The sequence below is a fragment of the Mastigoproctus giganteus genome, chromosome 4, assembly GCF_048544385.1.
Source record: "Mastigoproctus giganteus isolate SK-2022 chromosome 4, ASM4854438v1, whole genome shotgun sequence".
NCBI lineage: Eukaryota > Metazoa > Arthropoda > Arachnida > Uropygi > Thelyphonidae > Mastigoproctus > Mastigoproctus giganteus.
In genome coordinates, this window is record NC_143578.1 from 40,889,577 (window position 1) to 40,905,768 (window position 16,192).

The 16,192-nt window shown below is 38.3% G+C and overlaps 1 protein-coding gene across 1 annotated transcript in view; it reads left to right on the forward strand.

The window, feature by feature from the left end:
- Positions 1–9,757: 9,757 nt before the first annotated feature.
- The window catches only part of LOC150086647 (uncharacterized), a 66,359-nt gene continuing 59,924 nt past the window's right edge, over positions 9,758–16,192 (forward strand). Inside the window, exon 1 of the mRNA XM_090372665.1 lies at positions 9,758–10,448. Coding sequence (XP_090228791.1) covers positions 10,155–10,448 — 294 coding nt within the window. The 5' untranslated portion in view covers positions 9,758–10,154. The remainder of the gene's footprint in view (positions 10,449–16,192) is intronic.

Below are 16,192 nucleotides of genomic sequence, written 5' to 3' on the forward strand. Positions count from 1 at the left end.
ACATTTTGAATAATTGGAAAGATGGGGAAAGGAAAGAAAATTTGTTTCCTCAGATACAAGAAATGAGAAAGAATTCAGTACATACTGGCTTACCTGCTCACGACAAAACATGGACTACATTTCTTTAGGACAGCTAGAGAAAAACTTTGCTACCAATTGCAAAATTTTCGCAATGGGTACAGCTAGTTTATCTTTAAAACAATTTTTTTTTTTTTTTTTTTTTTAATGAAAACCCCAAACATGAGAGGTATTAGAACCTATAGTACTTAGTACCATGAATGGATTGGAGGTTGAGAAGACAAAAGAAGATATTTGTTAATGTTAGACTTGAACTTTTGTAGAATGCAATTCTCAAGAAATACGTAAGAAGGAAGGTTGTTCCAGAAAACAGCAGTTGAATGAATAAACGAGGAAGGTGAAAATTTGGTTCTGTGAGTTTGAAGTTGGACGGTAAATGAATGTTGGCTAGTGGTAGCACATGTTCAGACTGTTTTGAAAGAGAGCGGGAATTATAGAAGCCAATTCAGAACAGTGCCCATGGAAGTGTCTGTAGAAAAGGCATGTTTAGGCACACTATAGCCTCAGCAGCTTGTGTGCCATTAAACCCACATAACACACACACACAAGGCATGCAGCAGAAACAGTACATCTATGAGATAGAGCAGAGAGTCTGTTAGAGATGAGTCATTAATTAACCTAACTGCCCTCTTCTGAATCGAATCTAGAAGTTGAGAGAGGTTTTGGGGGCACCGCCCCAGATGTGGGAACAATATTCCATGGTAGGGCAGATTTGCAATTTGTACAGAGTGAACAGCTGCTTTGAAGAAAATTAATGCCGAGAGCAAAAGAGAAAACCAAGTTTTTTAAATGCGGAGGAAGCAATATTTGTGATGTGCTTGTGCCACGAGAGATTAGAAGTCAGGGTAATCCCCAAAAGAGATATATCATCTTGCCTAGAAATCAGAGTGTCACCAAAGATAAGCATAGGAGCAGAAGAATCCTTTTTTCGAGATATAAGTCAAGACTGAGTTTTAGAAGGATTGAAATCAACTAAGTTGTCTTTGCCCCACTCAAGAATTGCCTGGAGATCGGCATTTGAGGAATTGGTAGCAGATATTCGAGAAGCTGAAGCTGATTGAGCAGGGCAAGTTTTCTCAAACTGGAAAGGAATGCAATGTGCTATCATCAGCAAAACTATGGATAGGATTTCCAGTCAATGGAAGATCATTATTATACAAGAGAAAAACAGTGGTGGAAAGAACTGAACCTTGAAAGACACCAGCATTAATGGAGAAGTTAGAAGACAAAGCGATCACCCTTAGTGAATGTCAGAGAGAAAACTGGATAACCAATTACAAAAAACAGCTGGCACACCGTAAGATGGAAACTTGTTTAGAAGGCCTTTATGCCAAACACAATCGAAAGCCTTTGGGATGTCAAGAGCAACTGTGTTTCACTGAACTTTTCTATTGAATTTGTCCATAAATGGACATATTCAATGGAAAAGTTATCCTATCCCTGGACTCGCCCTCTTATAATCTACAAAAAAAAAAAAAAAAAAAATCATGCTATTACTGCTTGGCATTCAAGATCAGTTTTTTTTTTTTTTTTTTTTTTTTTTAAAGCTAGCATGAACAGAGAAACAGGTTGGTTCATGACCCTTTCAAACCTTGTGAAAAAGGCTTGGGATCAAATCCCATCACTGGCTAAAATTTAAAAAAAAAATTTCTTGTCAGTATGGGAACAACAGGAGATTTTTCAGTGGGCTCCTTTCTTGGCCCTATTGCCCTATTATGGCAGCTTAGTCAACATGATACATTATCAGCATTAACTTATTTGGAGTGGTTGGGTTCATTCCCATTGAGGACTAGAAGAATTTCAAAAGTCCTTTAGTTGAGACTATAAGTAGTTGATTTCAAACAGAGAGTTTCTTTCCTTGTGATTGTTCCTGTTTTTTCAGCCCAAACATGTAAAAATCAGTCCATGAACACACTTGTACAGACAGCTACACATATAGATATGAACAAGAAGCTTGGGTGCCTTTAAAATAATTTGAGTTGCTCATTGTCCCCAAGCAGCAGGATCTACTAAATATACAGTGGCAGACAAAAAAACTGAATCACTTGTGAATTTTGCAAATAGTGTTTTGCGCTGCATTGTGGGTCGCAGAAATGTTTGAAATGCCTTTGTTAGATGGGATATTGAATGAAAATTCAATACTGTGAATTTTCAACTGTGAAATACTGTAAAATTCAATACTGTGAAAATTCAACTCTGTGAATGAAATCCAATAAAAAGACTCCACCTGATATACCTAATTTCAATAAATATTTTCCCAAAGAGTAAAATGTGTAATTAATGGAAATATGAGAAATCATGCAAATGGCAATCATGACAACCAAACATACATTTTATTGCAATTACGTGTACAAACTGAAATGACAAGTTAAAGTAATATTATGTACTGTAAACCAGCAAAATAAGTCCTCAATATTTTGTTATTCCTCCTCGAGCTGCAATTACATTCTTGCAACAATCTGGAATAGAGTTAATCAACTTCTGGATATACGGTTGCCCAATTTCATGGTACCACACCTTCACAATGCTCTCCTGCAGCCGAATCTTACTTGTTGTCTTCTGAGAAATTTTAGACGTTATGTACCAGCTTTCAATAGGATTCAAATCTAGACTGTTGCTGGGCCGGGCCAGTCCAACACTGTAATGCCAGCATTTCTGAGGTATGACTGCACCTTAAAGGAGAAAAACTAGGGAAACATTGGTGTAAGAAAGCCTTGTGAGACAAGAAGACAAACTCATTAAATCTAAATAGCATAAAACTTGCCAATTTTGCTGTGTGATAAGGTGCTGAGTCCTGTTGAAAAATGCAGTTTTGGACGTCTGTGTGGTGATCCCTAATAACGGGTTTCAGGCACTCCAAGATAGTAGTGTAGGTTTCTGCATTCACTGTTCTGTTAATAAACTTAATTCGCCCCACCCCTGTGCTTGTTATGCATCCCCAGACCATCTGATCGGCGGGGAACTTTACAGTCGGTGTTATGTAGTCAGGATGGTATGCCTCCGATTTTCGTCTTCTGACATATCGCTTCCCATCTAAGCCATGCAGGTTGAATTTCAATTCGTCAGAAAAGATGACAGTGTCCCATTGCTCTTTTGTCCATGAAACATGCGTTTTAACCCAAGCAAGTCGCTTCTTCCTCATTTGTTGGATCAACAAATGCTTCTTCTTGGGCCGATAGGCATGCAGACCACATTCCGAAAGCCGTCTTTGGATAGTTCGTGCACTTGTTTCAACACCAGAGGCCATCTCAAAGTCCAGTTTTAGATTAGGAGCACAAGCATGGTGATTACAAAGGCATAGCCGTTTCAAATATCGATCTTGGGAAGGCGTAGTCACTCTCTTACGGTGATGTGAAGAGAAGACCTGATCCAGGTCTTCTCTTCACATCACTGGTTTCATGTTTTAAATTCAGCATCTGGGATATTGTTGACTGGTGGTAACCTGTTTTATCAGTGATAACACGCGTAGAAAGTCCTTCCTGGGACAGAGCAACAGCTACACTTTTTTTTTTTGGTGTCAACTGAACATATGGAGCCATGCTTACACCTCCGCAAAACAGGATACTAATGAACGTGTATATCCTTCCAATGCCATATTTCTAGAAACGGCTGATGCAATACTTTGCAATTACTGTCTGATGCGATAGAAGCGTTATCTGATGCAATAACTTAGCTTTGCGATAAATAAAATGACTGTAATCAAACAATATCTTATACGTTTCACTACAAATATTACTATTTTTTAAGGTGATGCAGTTTTTTGTCTGCCACTGTAAAATTACAAAAATTTTAACCCTTGTGTCTTTTATGTTATTAAAATGCTTGTAAAAAGATGCAAACTTATTACAGTTCTTGTCTTGCAGAATTTTCGAACATTGACTGGTGGAGCAATAGTGCACTGGTTAACATGGTCTATCATCTGTAAGTGTGTTTACAGGCCACTTTGCTGGTTTTGGGGGTTGTAAACTCAAAGCTGCTGTCATGTTACTTTTAAAGAACTAAAGGTATTAAAAATACAGATAAACAGCTTGCAATCAAAATTCTTAACCAATTTCTATGCTGCAACAAGTGCAAAAAGATTTCTGTCTCCACTGCAACAAGTTGCAGTGGAGGGAGAAGTTGATTCCACTATTCATGTTTTGTTCTTCCAACAACTCGCCCTCTTCAAGCTTGTCAAGCCTCAACTGTGGTCTTTTTTGCCTACTGGCAAAAAAGTTAAGTACCTTTATATTTTTTTATGCATAATTCGTCACCAATTCGCAATTTCGATTTCTGTTGTTTTAAAAATTGTTTTGTATTTTCGAAATCGCCAGAATGCAAACCTTTCCCACCTTTTCCGTTACTTTAAGGATTTTTCGATGCACTTCACGATTTTTCGATCGCGAGGGTTTGCCTATCTTAATCCGCTCAATCGTGAGGGATCTCTATAGTTTAAAAAGTTTCCGATCCCTCATGAAATTTCGGAGTAAAAATTAAAACAAAGAGGAATGGGTCTCTCCACCTAGGAAACAGTTACTTGTTGTCCACGATTAATCCTCTCACTGAGGTTCCCTTAACTGTACGACTGGCCCAGCCTTTCAGATTTTTTTTTTTTTTTTTTTTTTTCATTAAACATTCGCATCCGTTTACCCCAATTTTACATGAAGCTGTACAACGTAACTAGTCATGTGTCATCTGTACAACGTAACTAGTCATGTTTCTACATAATGCATGTAAGCAGAGAGAACAATTTTCCTCATTACCAAGTATACTTCGAAACATTCTTTAAATGCTAGCGAAAGGAAGCCGAACCACTAGGAATGCTTTTATCTCACTGTCAGTCATTAAGAAAAGAAGGCGCACTTGAACTATAAATAATCTGTCAACTGTGGGCACTTATGAAACGTCAGCTTCCACTTCTGGCGCCCATGTTCCTATATCGGGAAGGCTGTTTGCACGTGCACTGGTGTCACAGCAGCAGACTAGCAGTTTTCGCCTATGTTCCGCGTAACGCGAACTGTTCATTGATCAATACTGAAAACACTTCGATGTTTCGTTAAGTTCTAATTAACATCGAATTCAAGGCCCTCGCGGAAGTAGTACAGTGGTCAGGGGTGTATTCAGGTGTGGGCAAAGGGGGTATATTCCCCCTTAACCCAAAAATTAAAGAAAAAAGAAGGCGGGAGGCGTTGTATATATAAAAAAAAAAAAAAAAAAAACCCTGGTTGCCACGCCCCCTTACTATTATACCTGGATACGCCATTGATACAAAGTAGCGGCTACAACTGCTGTTGTTAGAAGCCTCTGGAAAGGGCTTGGGTTCGATTAAGGAAGGGACGATATAATAAACTATTTCACACCTTAATTGAGCGTTGAATGGACTTTTCAACCGCATGAGTTATTGCGTCGGGGCATATGTTAAGCAATCCAACTGAATTGAAAGTGATTGCATAGCGTAGATTGTTTGCAATCCAAATTCAATTGCTATGGCTATTGGCACATTCACTTCATTAATGTTATTAAGGACCATTAAAAAATTATGGAAGGGAAAGTTTTAGCATTTGAGCACTTTGTGGCAGCTTTTATTATTCTCATCCGATTGTTAGGTAACAAAATACTTTGATTTGAATCACCTGTTATGGAAAATATATTGCGTACAACCTCTCGGCCATAACACGTTGTAACATTTTATCAGACTTCCCTCCTTGCGTTACGCAATTTTTGTATGGCCCCTTACGTTAGTGAAGCCATTAGATGCAGGCAGCGTAGATCATTTTGGCGTGTGGTACTTTGAGCAACATCCCGAACTATGCGGAAGAAAGGATAGTTTATACTGTATAGTTACGTGCCCTCGTGGATAGCACAGTTGGTATAATCAGCTCCTCCATACGTAGGGTGAAAAATACCTGAGTTCCAATGTTGTCACTGACTCAAGGATGACTCAGAAATTGTTTTTTTCCCCTGAAACATCTGATTTTTCGCCCAGCAAACAGCAAATCAACCACAGAACACACGCTATTTACAGATATATTATATAGGGCGCAGTGTGGCCTAAGATGCTGATGCGCCTGAAACCCTACAACAGCCAACATAGTCATGTGGCAGCTGGTGCTTGAAATGGAGAGGTCAGATAATATTAATGCTAATTATCATAATAATGTATTAAGACAGCTAATTGTATTAAGACAGTCACAGACAGAAGAAATGCAAATAAATGCAAAGGAAACTGTGACGTAGGTTATGTGTTGCCTCGTTGATTATGAAAACTGCACAGGCTGTTCTACTGCAGTTACTCTGAAGCCAGAAAGGGGAAACAACGTGATTGTCATACTTTGAAAAAAGTCCTATCGTGGGTACACGTTTAGCAAGAAAGTTGCGATTCAAGAAACGAGAGACATAACTGCTTTCTCAAAACCATCCATCTCAAAGGTATTTAATTGCTGGAAAGCAAGCGGTTCTTCCACATCTCAAAGGTGTAAATGTGGCAAAAAACAATACTTCAAGAGCAAATCCGTCGTTGTCTAAGGAGGACTATGAGGAAAAATTGGACATCTAGTGTGCAGCAAATAACATCCGAATTCAACGAAGCCCAGAACTGTCCTATTTCTATTCGTATCTTGCACGGGGAATTGAAGAAATCGGGTATTGGCACTCGCTTGCCTATTCGGAAGCTACTTGTTTCAGAGAAAAAAAAAAACAGAAAAATCTGCTTACAGTGTTGCCCAGAACATCGTGATTGGACAGTGAAACAATGGAAGAAAATCATGTGGTCAGATGAATTACGATATACTCTGTTTTGCACTGATGGTAGAGAGAGAGAGTGGAGCGAGAACCTCAAGAAGCAAAGGATCCTGCTTACCTAGTTAAGGCAACCCAAACATCTGGAGGTGGTATCATGGCATGGGGAATATTTTGTTGGCATGGACTGGGTCCGTTGATACCGGTGGAAGAGCAAATGTCATCCAGGGAATACCTGAATTTTGTATCAGCTCTACTGCACCCTGCAATATTGCACTTTTATCCCAAAGGTGGTGGCCACTTTATGGACAACAATGCAACAGCGCACCTGGCCCTCACATTCACCTGATCTCAATCCTATTCAGAATGTGTGGAATGTGCTGGAGAGCTATTCGGCAACTGAGTCCTCCTCCTTCAACTTTGTGGCAGCTGCGCGATTTTTTGCTGGAAGAATGGTTACAATTAGAGCAAAACGCACTAAAACATCTTATAGAATCCATGCCGCTTCGCACACTTGCTATTATTCAAAAACAAAAGCGGCCCGATTCGATACTTAACATAAGTTCGTATTTTTTTTTTTTGGCTTGCGTGTGTATTCACCTTTGTAACTGAATAACTAACTTGAGAAACTCCATCATATCACGCCTCTGTGATGGTATGGTAAATACGTCATTTGTCGCATTTTGGAGAGATTAGTGTTTGAATTCGATCAGAGACAGGGGAATTCTTAAATGCCTCTTCAATCGAGGATTTCCTCGTATGTTATTCCAGTTTTCCACCGGACAAAATATGCAGATCGGCCCGTGAATGCCCACTTTTAAAGAAATGATGATAATATTAATGGCATTAAACCGTTTAAATCTTTTTAAAAGACTTAAAGGAAATTCGTTGTGAAGAATTTTAGCTCTGTTCCCCTCAGATACATTTTATTATGATTATTATTGCTCTTTGAATTTCATCTCGGAAAGCTATGCGAGGCATAATTTTAATTAAGTGTGGTTATAAAGTCCTTTCCTACTTTTAAAAGTTAATAACTCGAAAAAAATAGGTCGTATCGAAAAATGTGTTTTGCATTATAATCAGTACATGTGGGAGTTTTCTAACAATAAAAAAATATATTTTTGAAATTTGATCACCAGGGTGATTAATTTAGAAAATTAACACAAAGTTAACTAACTAGCCTTTCTTTACGATAAAATCTTGATGTGTCCACTATTATTTCCTAAAAACAATCAAGACAGGAGCATTGTATTCCTCGCAGCTGCCTTCGGAATTTCCGGTGGAAATTTCACTACCTTCAGATGGATTGTGTCCTTCAAATCTGAAAGAGTTGTTGTTGCTACACCTCCTCAATTCTTTGAATCGCTTCTATTGATGTTGACGGCCGATCACTTCCAGGCTTTATAGTTAAGCAAGCTTCTTCGAAACGCCATAAAATATTGAATAAAGTTCTTCTCAAACAAGGTTTTGTTCGGATTTAGGAGTATCAGCGACACTAGGCCATATTGCTCTGCGTATACTGTCTAAATTGCGCTTGTTCTGTGGTCGATTTTCTGTTTGCTGGACGAAAAATCATGCTGTCTTCACCTGAGACCGACTAACTCAGCCACGTTGTCAAAAAGGCCCATAAAAATTCCTCACGTCATCGACGGGACTCAAATACCTGAATTCGAAATGGAATGGAAATGGAAAATACCTGTGGGAATTTTCCATTTCCATTCCTCCCCACAGGTATTTTCCACACGGAATGGAAAATACCTGTGGGGAGGACAGCAAGTTTACCAACTGTGCTACCCCTCGAGGGCTCTGGAATAAGGAAGCCTCCACCAGAGATTTATCTGTCTCTGATATGCACTGAAGTGCTGCAATAACACTATTGCCATTCTTGTGATAAAGTGCTTTATCTTTAGAGGTTTTGAAACTAACTTGACTGGTTACTTAAGTAAGGGCTACAGTTTTGAGATTTCGTATCTTGATGACAAGCACTCACTCGATTCCACAGTCATTCTTTTTATAACGAACGTAAAAGCTGATATATTTATTGGAATAAATGGCTAGGTCCCTGGTGGTAAATTCCAAACTAATTTTTATTTAATAATAATAAAAAAAACAAAACTTCACATATGCCGATTATAATTCAAAAAAACTGTTTTTCAATACGACCTACAATTTTCGAATTACATTTTAAAACTGGGAAAGGTCGATCTTTATCAAATAATTTTAATAAAAGTTTTAAATAATTTTAATAAAATATATAATAATTTTAATAAAATATATAATCATTTGAATAAATGTATAATAATTTTAATAAAAGTTTTAAAGTACTGTATTTATAAAAGTTTTAAAGTATGTAAATGAATTAAAAATAGATAAATTAATTAATTAAAGAAAATATGGACCCATTTTTGTAAAATAAAAGCTTATTTATTTATTGTAGTGAATAAATCACTTAGCCCCTGGTGGTAAAATTTAAAACTAATGTCAATTGGAGGAGAAAAAAAATCCTACGTATATCGATTACAGTGCAAAAAAAACATTTTTCGATACGCCCTATAGTTTTCGAGTTAATTTTTAAAAGTGGGAAATAACAGAAAATAATAATAGGTCTCCAAAATAATTTCACACCCCAATGATGTGTCAAAAGAGCTCATTACGAAAAATACAGGAATTATTAACCACCTGTTCCACCATCTTCTCCATCTTCTGTTTAAACTTTGCCCAACTGGCAAACGTAATATGTTATTTTCATTTCTTTTTATACCAAAACTTGTCACAGTTTTCTTTCTACTACGTACTCCTTATGCGTACCAAAATAAACCAAGCTCTTTGGGTGAGGAGGAAGAAAGGGTAGGAGTCTAAGATTAATTTTGCAGCGTCGGTCTCCAGTCGATGTGTGAGTTCTCTTCTGGGGGAGGGGTAAAGACGGGGAAAAAAATGGAGGCCTAGTTCGAATTGTCTACTTTCAAAAGTGACTCCCAAGAGTCGATGTTGGCAACTGACGCATGATGACGAAGGATAGTTAGAGCGCGAAGCAGCGGGCCAAACATATTCATGGAGAGTTACTGGGGATGTGGGTGTCATCGAAGCAGCGGGGAGTGAGGCAGATTTAGCAGAAGACTCGGAGAAAGTGTCGGTGTATGATTGCGTTAGCTATCGTTGCTGAGGATTAAGTTATTATGAATTAAAAACTGGTTCTTCAAAGTGCTGATTTCCTAAATTTACCACCATTATTGATTCACCCTTAAAATTTTAATTAGTGGCGTTTAATTTTATAGCATGTGACCAATCACAGAATGCGTTCATTTTCTTTGTAATTTCAATTTGTAGAAGTCTCCCAAATATCTTGTTCAACCAGATCAATGATGATCCAACGTAGTTCTTCAGATTATTCAATGCGCAGAAATTTTGGATCTTTTCAACAGAGTAGAGATGGAGGAATCTCTGTACATCGACAAATTGTTGGAACGGTAACTACAAAGGGGGGGAACCAGTCACCTAGACGACCGTTGTCTTTATTACAACCGAATCGCCAGCCAAAAGTGGATACTGGATTTATATCAGCGTGTCGAAATTGTGAGTCCAATCAATTAAGGACGATTGTCGATCGGCATCCTAATGAACTGACTGTCAACTTCCAAGACCATACCGGAATGGTAAGTACCCTATTCATGATTCATCTATGGACCAAATAGCTTTTATTTTAATTTCTAATAAACGAACACAAAAAGTCATAGCTGTATTTGAAACTCTTTCATGCCGAATGTCTGTTGTTATTATGACAACCTTATCTAATTAAACATTTGAATTATAGAATATTTAAAACTATAAATTTGTGTTGCATATGAACCACACAAATATAGCTCATATGCTGAACCATGCTTTACTCATATGCACTAGATATCATATCGATCTTCCCGTTTTCTGCAAGAAAAATCCAAGTTTCTGGGAGAAAAATCCATCTTACCTTCTCCTCAAACTGACTAATTCAGTCGTGTTATGAAACAGGACCGTGAAAAATTCCTCGCATCATTGACAAGACTCGAACTCGGGTCTTTTCCATCCAATGTGGAAAGGGTGGCGATTATATCAACTGTGCTACCGCGAGGGTGAATAGCAAAGGAGAAATCTGGTAGAGGTGTATAAGGTGCTGAAGGAATTTAGTGAAATGAATGAGAAAGGTCTGTTCTCTCTCTCCTGGGAGAGAAACGAATATAAAATCTCAGGGAATAACAGATAACTGCATCTCATGAAGTTCACCAATCAATAGACAGCGGGTTGTCGAATTTTATTTTTATTGTTTTTTGTTTTTATTTTTATTATTTATTTCATTTTATTTTTTGGCTATGCATAAGTCAGAAAACTAATGCTAATACTACAAAGCCATCGGAGTGGTAATTGTAACAGGTGCTGTTATTAGTAGCAAAAGAAAACTGAATATTGGTAAGTCAAAATTATAGGAAATTCTTTTAAGATGTCCAACTACTTTTATGAGCAGCATACACTAAGTTCGCACAGTCTAGCTTCGGGAACATGGATGGTACACCTGGTAAACTGCTGTTTATGTTGGGCAAGTTCCTAGAGCAACTAGTCAATGTTGCACCGTGAATAGCAGAACACACACCAGAAGCCGTTCTGCAGGTTCTAAAACATCCAAACAAACACCGGAGTATGGGGACCGGTAAATTTACCAGCAGATAAAGGCCGACAGATCTGGCTCTCAAAAAATATTAAATATTATGTGAATCCATCTTTGGTACATCCAATATTAGGAAAATCATTAGCAGACCACTGGCAGAGGTTATCAACTTTACCTCATCACATCTCATCGTATTCAGGACTTTGAGGTTGTAGGGATAGAATAAATTGGAATGAAGAATAACAACAGATTGTCTTTAATGAGTCAAGATTCTGTTTGGGGAGCGAACAAAAGGATCCGCGTGTAGCGGTGGCGCCCTGATAAAAGAGTTAGAAGTCGTCCAGGACGAAAAAAAATTTAGAGATTACGATTCGGTCAGATAGACAAGAAATTTCCGACGTAATGTAAAGAGACGGCTAAGAAGAAACTTGATGTCTTGATATACAGGATTTTCGCAAATGGAGATTGCTTACAATTACCTTCAGTGGTGGTCGACAGTTTCTGATATGAATAAGGTATGAATAATAGAATTTTTTTTTTTTTTTTTCTTTTTTGGCAGATGCAGAAAAGCCCGCTTCCTTGAGTTATTTAGCCATTGTAATACTAATACTAAGACATACAAATCGAACTCCGGGAACCGTGATATGGGTATCATTTCTAATACTAGTCACCAACCCTGGTTTTTGTGCAAAGTAATCTCACGAGATGGCATTACAATGAAACTGTACCTGTCCTTATTCTCATTTTAAATAAGGAAATAAATGGTCTAAAAGTCTCGAAAAACTTATTATTAAAATATCTATTAATGAAGCAATAATATAAAACGATTGCAGTGTTTATTTTAGCCATATTATTATTATTATTAATTGTGTAGGGTGAGGTATGATCCGCTAATGCAAACCAGCCTTTTGGCCCACGGAGCTGTCGTTTTCAAAGACTTGCCAAACATCAAACGAACTTGATCAGCAATGCTGCCATGTCTGTTATGTTGTATACAGGCACATGACTGACTCTTTGCGCATTTGGCTAACGTCTTTTATATGAGAAAAACAAAATTCTGGAGACTTAAGTGATTCCCCTCTTCGTAAGTAAAATGATGCAACTGCCAAATTTCTCAAGGTTTTTATTTTTAAGAAAAATTTTATGCAATAAATGACTAACACATTGTGGCAAGTGACCCCATATTATTGTTTTTACCGATATAAAGCTGGCACTGATACGGGTCCACCCGCCATTTATATTTCGTTGCATTAGAGTTTGTTAACATGGTATCTCTGGCCAGTAATTCATTCATACGGTTCATGTCTATATTAATACTAAACCACAAATCGAATTCCAGGAACCGAGATATGGGGATCATCTCTGATGATAATCACCCATCTTGGTTTTTGTTCATTGCTAGGAGCATAGTAAATAAATTTGAATACGAAGTTCTGGTCAAGACATCAAATGCGGACATCGTTGGGATATCGGAGACGTGGTGAGGAGGCAGAATTTGAACATGAGAAGTACAATGTGTACGGAAATGACAAACAGAACAAGAAGGGAGGAGGGATTATGCTGTTAGTTAAGAAACATAAAATCTAAGGAAGTACATACAGTTGATGTGGGTGGACAATGCAATGTTGAGTCAGTTTGACATGACAAGCATTGAGAAAGCAAAATGAGAGAGGAGTGTGCTATAGGCCTAATGATTCTGATGAGTACAATGAACAGCTGTACAGAGAAACAGAGTGGGCCAGTAAATCAGAATGTCATATCATGGGGGATTTTAACTTTCCAGATATTGACTGGAACTTGTAGTTGGTCACTCGCACATTAGCAAGACTTTTTTGGATTGATTCGATAACTGTTTTCATCATGTTCGAGAGGAAAACAGAGGGGGTAATACTCTTGATCTGATTATCAGTAGTGATTATTCATACATTAAGAGTCTGTACATAAAGGAACCACTAGGTGGCAGTTATCACAGTGTACTGATATGGGATTTACTTAAAGGTGAAACTACCATCTAGGGTAAATGGAAGGGTTTTTGTTTTCGTAAAGGTTACTACAGTAGTCTCAGACAGTTTTTAAATTCTATACAGTGTCGCCAACTGATGATGTTACCAACAGTAAATTCTAAATGGGAAGCATTCAAGGAACTAATCATGGAAGCTACTAGGCTTTCCATACTAACTAAGAAATACTGTTCGATGTTTAGGCCTAAATGGATGGCAGATGAACTAATGAGACTCGTGGCAGAGAAGAAAAATGCATGGGATGCATATAAATTATCAGGTGACACAGAAGGGAACAGTAGATATAAGCTAGTCTGTAATCAAGTCACAAAAGAGGTTAAGCAAACGAAGGCAGATTACGAAAAACCATTAGCAAAGAATGCAAAGAAAAACAGCAAAGACGTCATTACTTATGTAAACTCTAGAAGGAAGGGGATGAACCAGATTGGTCCACCTGATATCGAGGGTTCGGCTGTTGATGAATGCTCAGGTAGCTAACAAACTAAATGAATGTTTTGCATCTACATTCGCACATGAGGAATTCTGTAGGGAAGTCGAGGCCAGATGTTTTTTTAAACTCTTAACAGGAAGCTAAATGATTTTGTAATAACTGAGAGCAAAGTGGAGGAGAAATTGAAGTTAAACATAAGAAGGGTACCTGCGGTGGATGGGATCTATCCAATTCTATTAAGGAAGGCAGCAAATGAGGTAAGCAAACTCAGCCATAATTATGAGAGCATCCTTGGATTCAGGGAAGGTCCCCACAGACTGTAATGTGCAAGTGTATCCCCAATTCACAAAGTGGGGATCAAAGGGTGACAAAGGTAATCACAGACCTGTTAGTTTAGCTTCTTTTCCAAGGAAAATAATGCAGTCGCTGGTTAAAGAAGTAATGCAGGATCATTTAGACAAGACTGCAGTTACAGTTCAGTCACAGCATGGGTTTGTTAAGGAGAAATCTTGTCTGACCAATTTGATTGGATACTACGATGTGGTCACAAAGGAACTGGACGCAAAAAATAATTTGATATTATATACTTGGATTTCAGGAACGCTTTTGATACTGTTGCACATCAAAGACTGCTGTGCAAATTGGAGCAGTGTAGCTTTAAGAGCAAGTTGCTGCTGTGGATTAAGGGATAATTGAGTGAGAGAAGACAAAGAGTGGAAATTAATGGACACTGCTTGTCGTGTGTGTGTGTGTGTCTAATGTTATTAAAATGTTATTAGTTGAATCCCTCAGGTTCGGTGTTAGGCTCAGTGTGGTTTTCTATATTTGTCAATGATATTAATAAAGGCAAATTAGGCTTAATATCCAATTTTGCTGATGATACAAAGGTTGGCAGAATTTTTAATGGCAGAAATGACAGTATGCTACTACGAAGGCAGATTACGAAAAATCACAGAAAAGTCACATTGACTAATGCGAAGTACTGCATATGGGTAACAATAACTCCAGAGTAACGTACCAACCATGAAGTACTACACTCAGGGTACTGGACAATGAAAAATATCTGGGGGTCACTGCGCAGTCAGATATGAAGTTCTCTGAGCAGTGCACACAGGTTGCCAGAACAGCTCATGGAGTTTTGTCAGTGATATACAGGAATTTTACTAGCAGGATAAGGAGGTGATTATCCCGTTGTATAAGGTAATGATCAGGCTACACAATGATGCTGTTGCTAGGTTTTTTTAGGAGCATCGGTTCATGTGTCCTGAGTTCGATTTTCTGTTTGCTGGACGAAAATCCCGATTTTCAGGGAGAAAAACCATCCTGAGACCAACTAACTCGTCACACTGTGAAAAAGACTCATAAAAATTCCTCCCATCATCGACGGGATTAGAACTCAGATCTTTTCCACCTTGCGCACTGCATACAGCTCTGGGGCTTCATTTTAGGAAAGATGTAGAACTGCTGAAACGAGTACACAGAGGGACAACGAGATTGATGAGGGGAACAGCATTAGCATTAGCATTAGTAGGGTCATATGATGCAGGAAAGCAAGCTTATGCAGCATCAGCCAAAAAAAAAAAAAAAAAAATTGCTCCCATTTCACCTCTCCGTTCGTTCCAAATACCTGTCCAGCTCAGCCTTAAATTTATTTAGGCTATCAACTTCTACAACAAAAGATGGAAGTCTTTTCCTCCAATCAACTACCCGCTAGCCAAAGGCAAACTTCCGCACATCTAACCTACATCTGTCTTTCCTCAATTTGAATTTATGCTCTCTCATGTGATTATTCTAAGCAAGAGGAAGAATTTCATCAGCATTGAGCATGCTCAAACCATTCAAGGCCTTATACACCTCTATCAGATCACCTCGCTGGTGCCTAGTCTCCAGACACTGTAATTTGCAAAACTTAAGCCTTTCTTCGTAAGAGCAATCCTTTGTTCCATTCACTAATTTTGTTGCCCTTCTCTGTACTCGTTCCAGCAGCTCTACATCCTTCTTAAAATGAGGCTTCCAGACCTGTATACAGTACTCAAGGTGTGGCCTGACCATTGCCTTATACAAGGGAATAATCACCTCCTTATCCCTGCTAGAAAAATTCCTGTATATCATTGACAATACACCATGAGCTACTCTTGGAGCCCATCTGCACTGCTCAGAGAACTTCATATCTGCCTGCACAATTACCCCCAGGTCCTTTTCGTTCTCTGCCACTGTCAGTGTAGTACCACAGAGTTTGCTCTGTGGTACTACACTAACACCTCTAAGCCCATCTGCTCAACCTTTCCAGATCCTGTTGCAGCAGCGTAC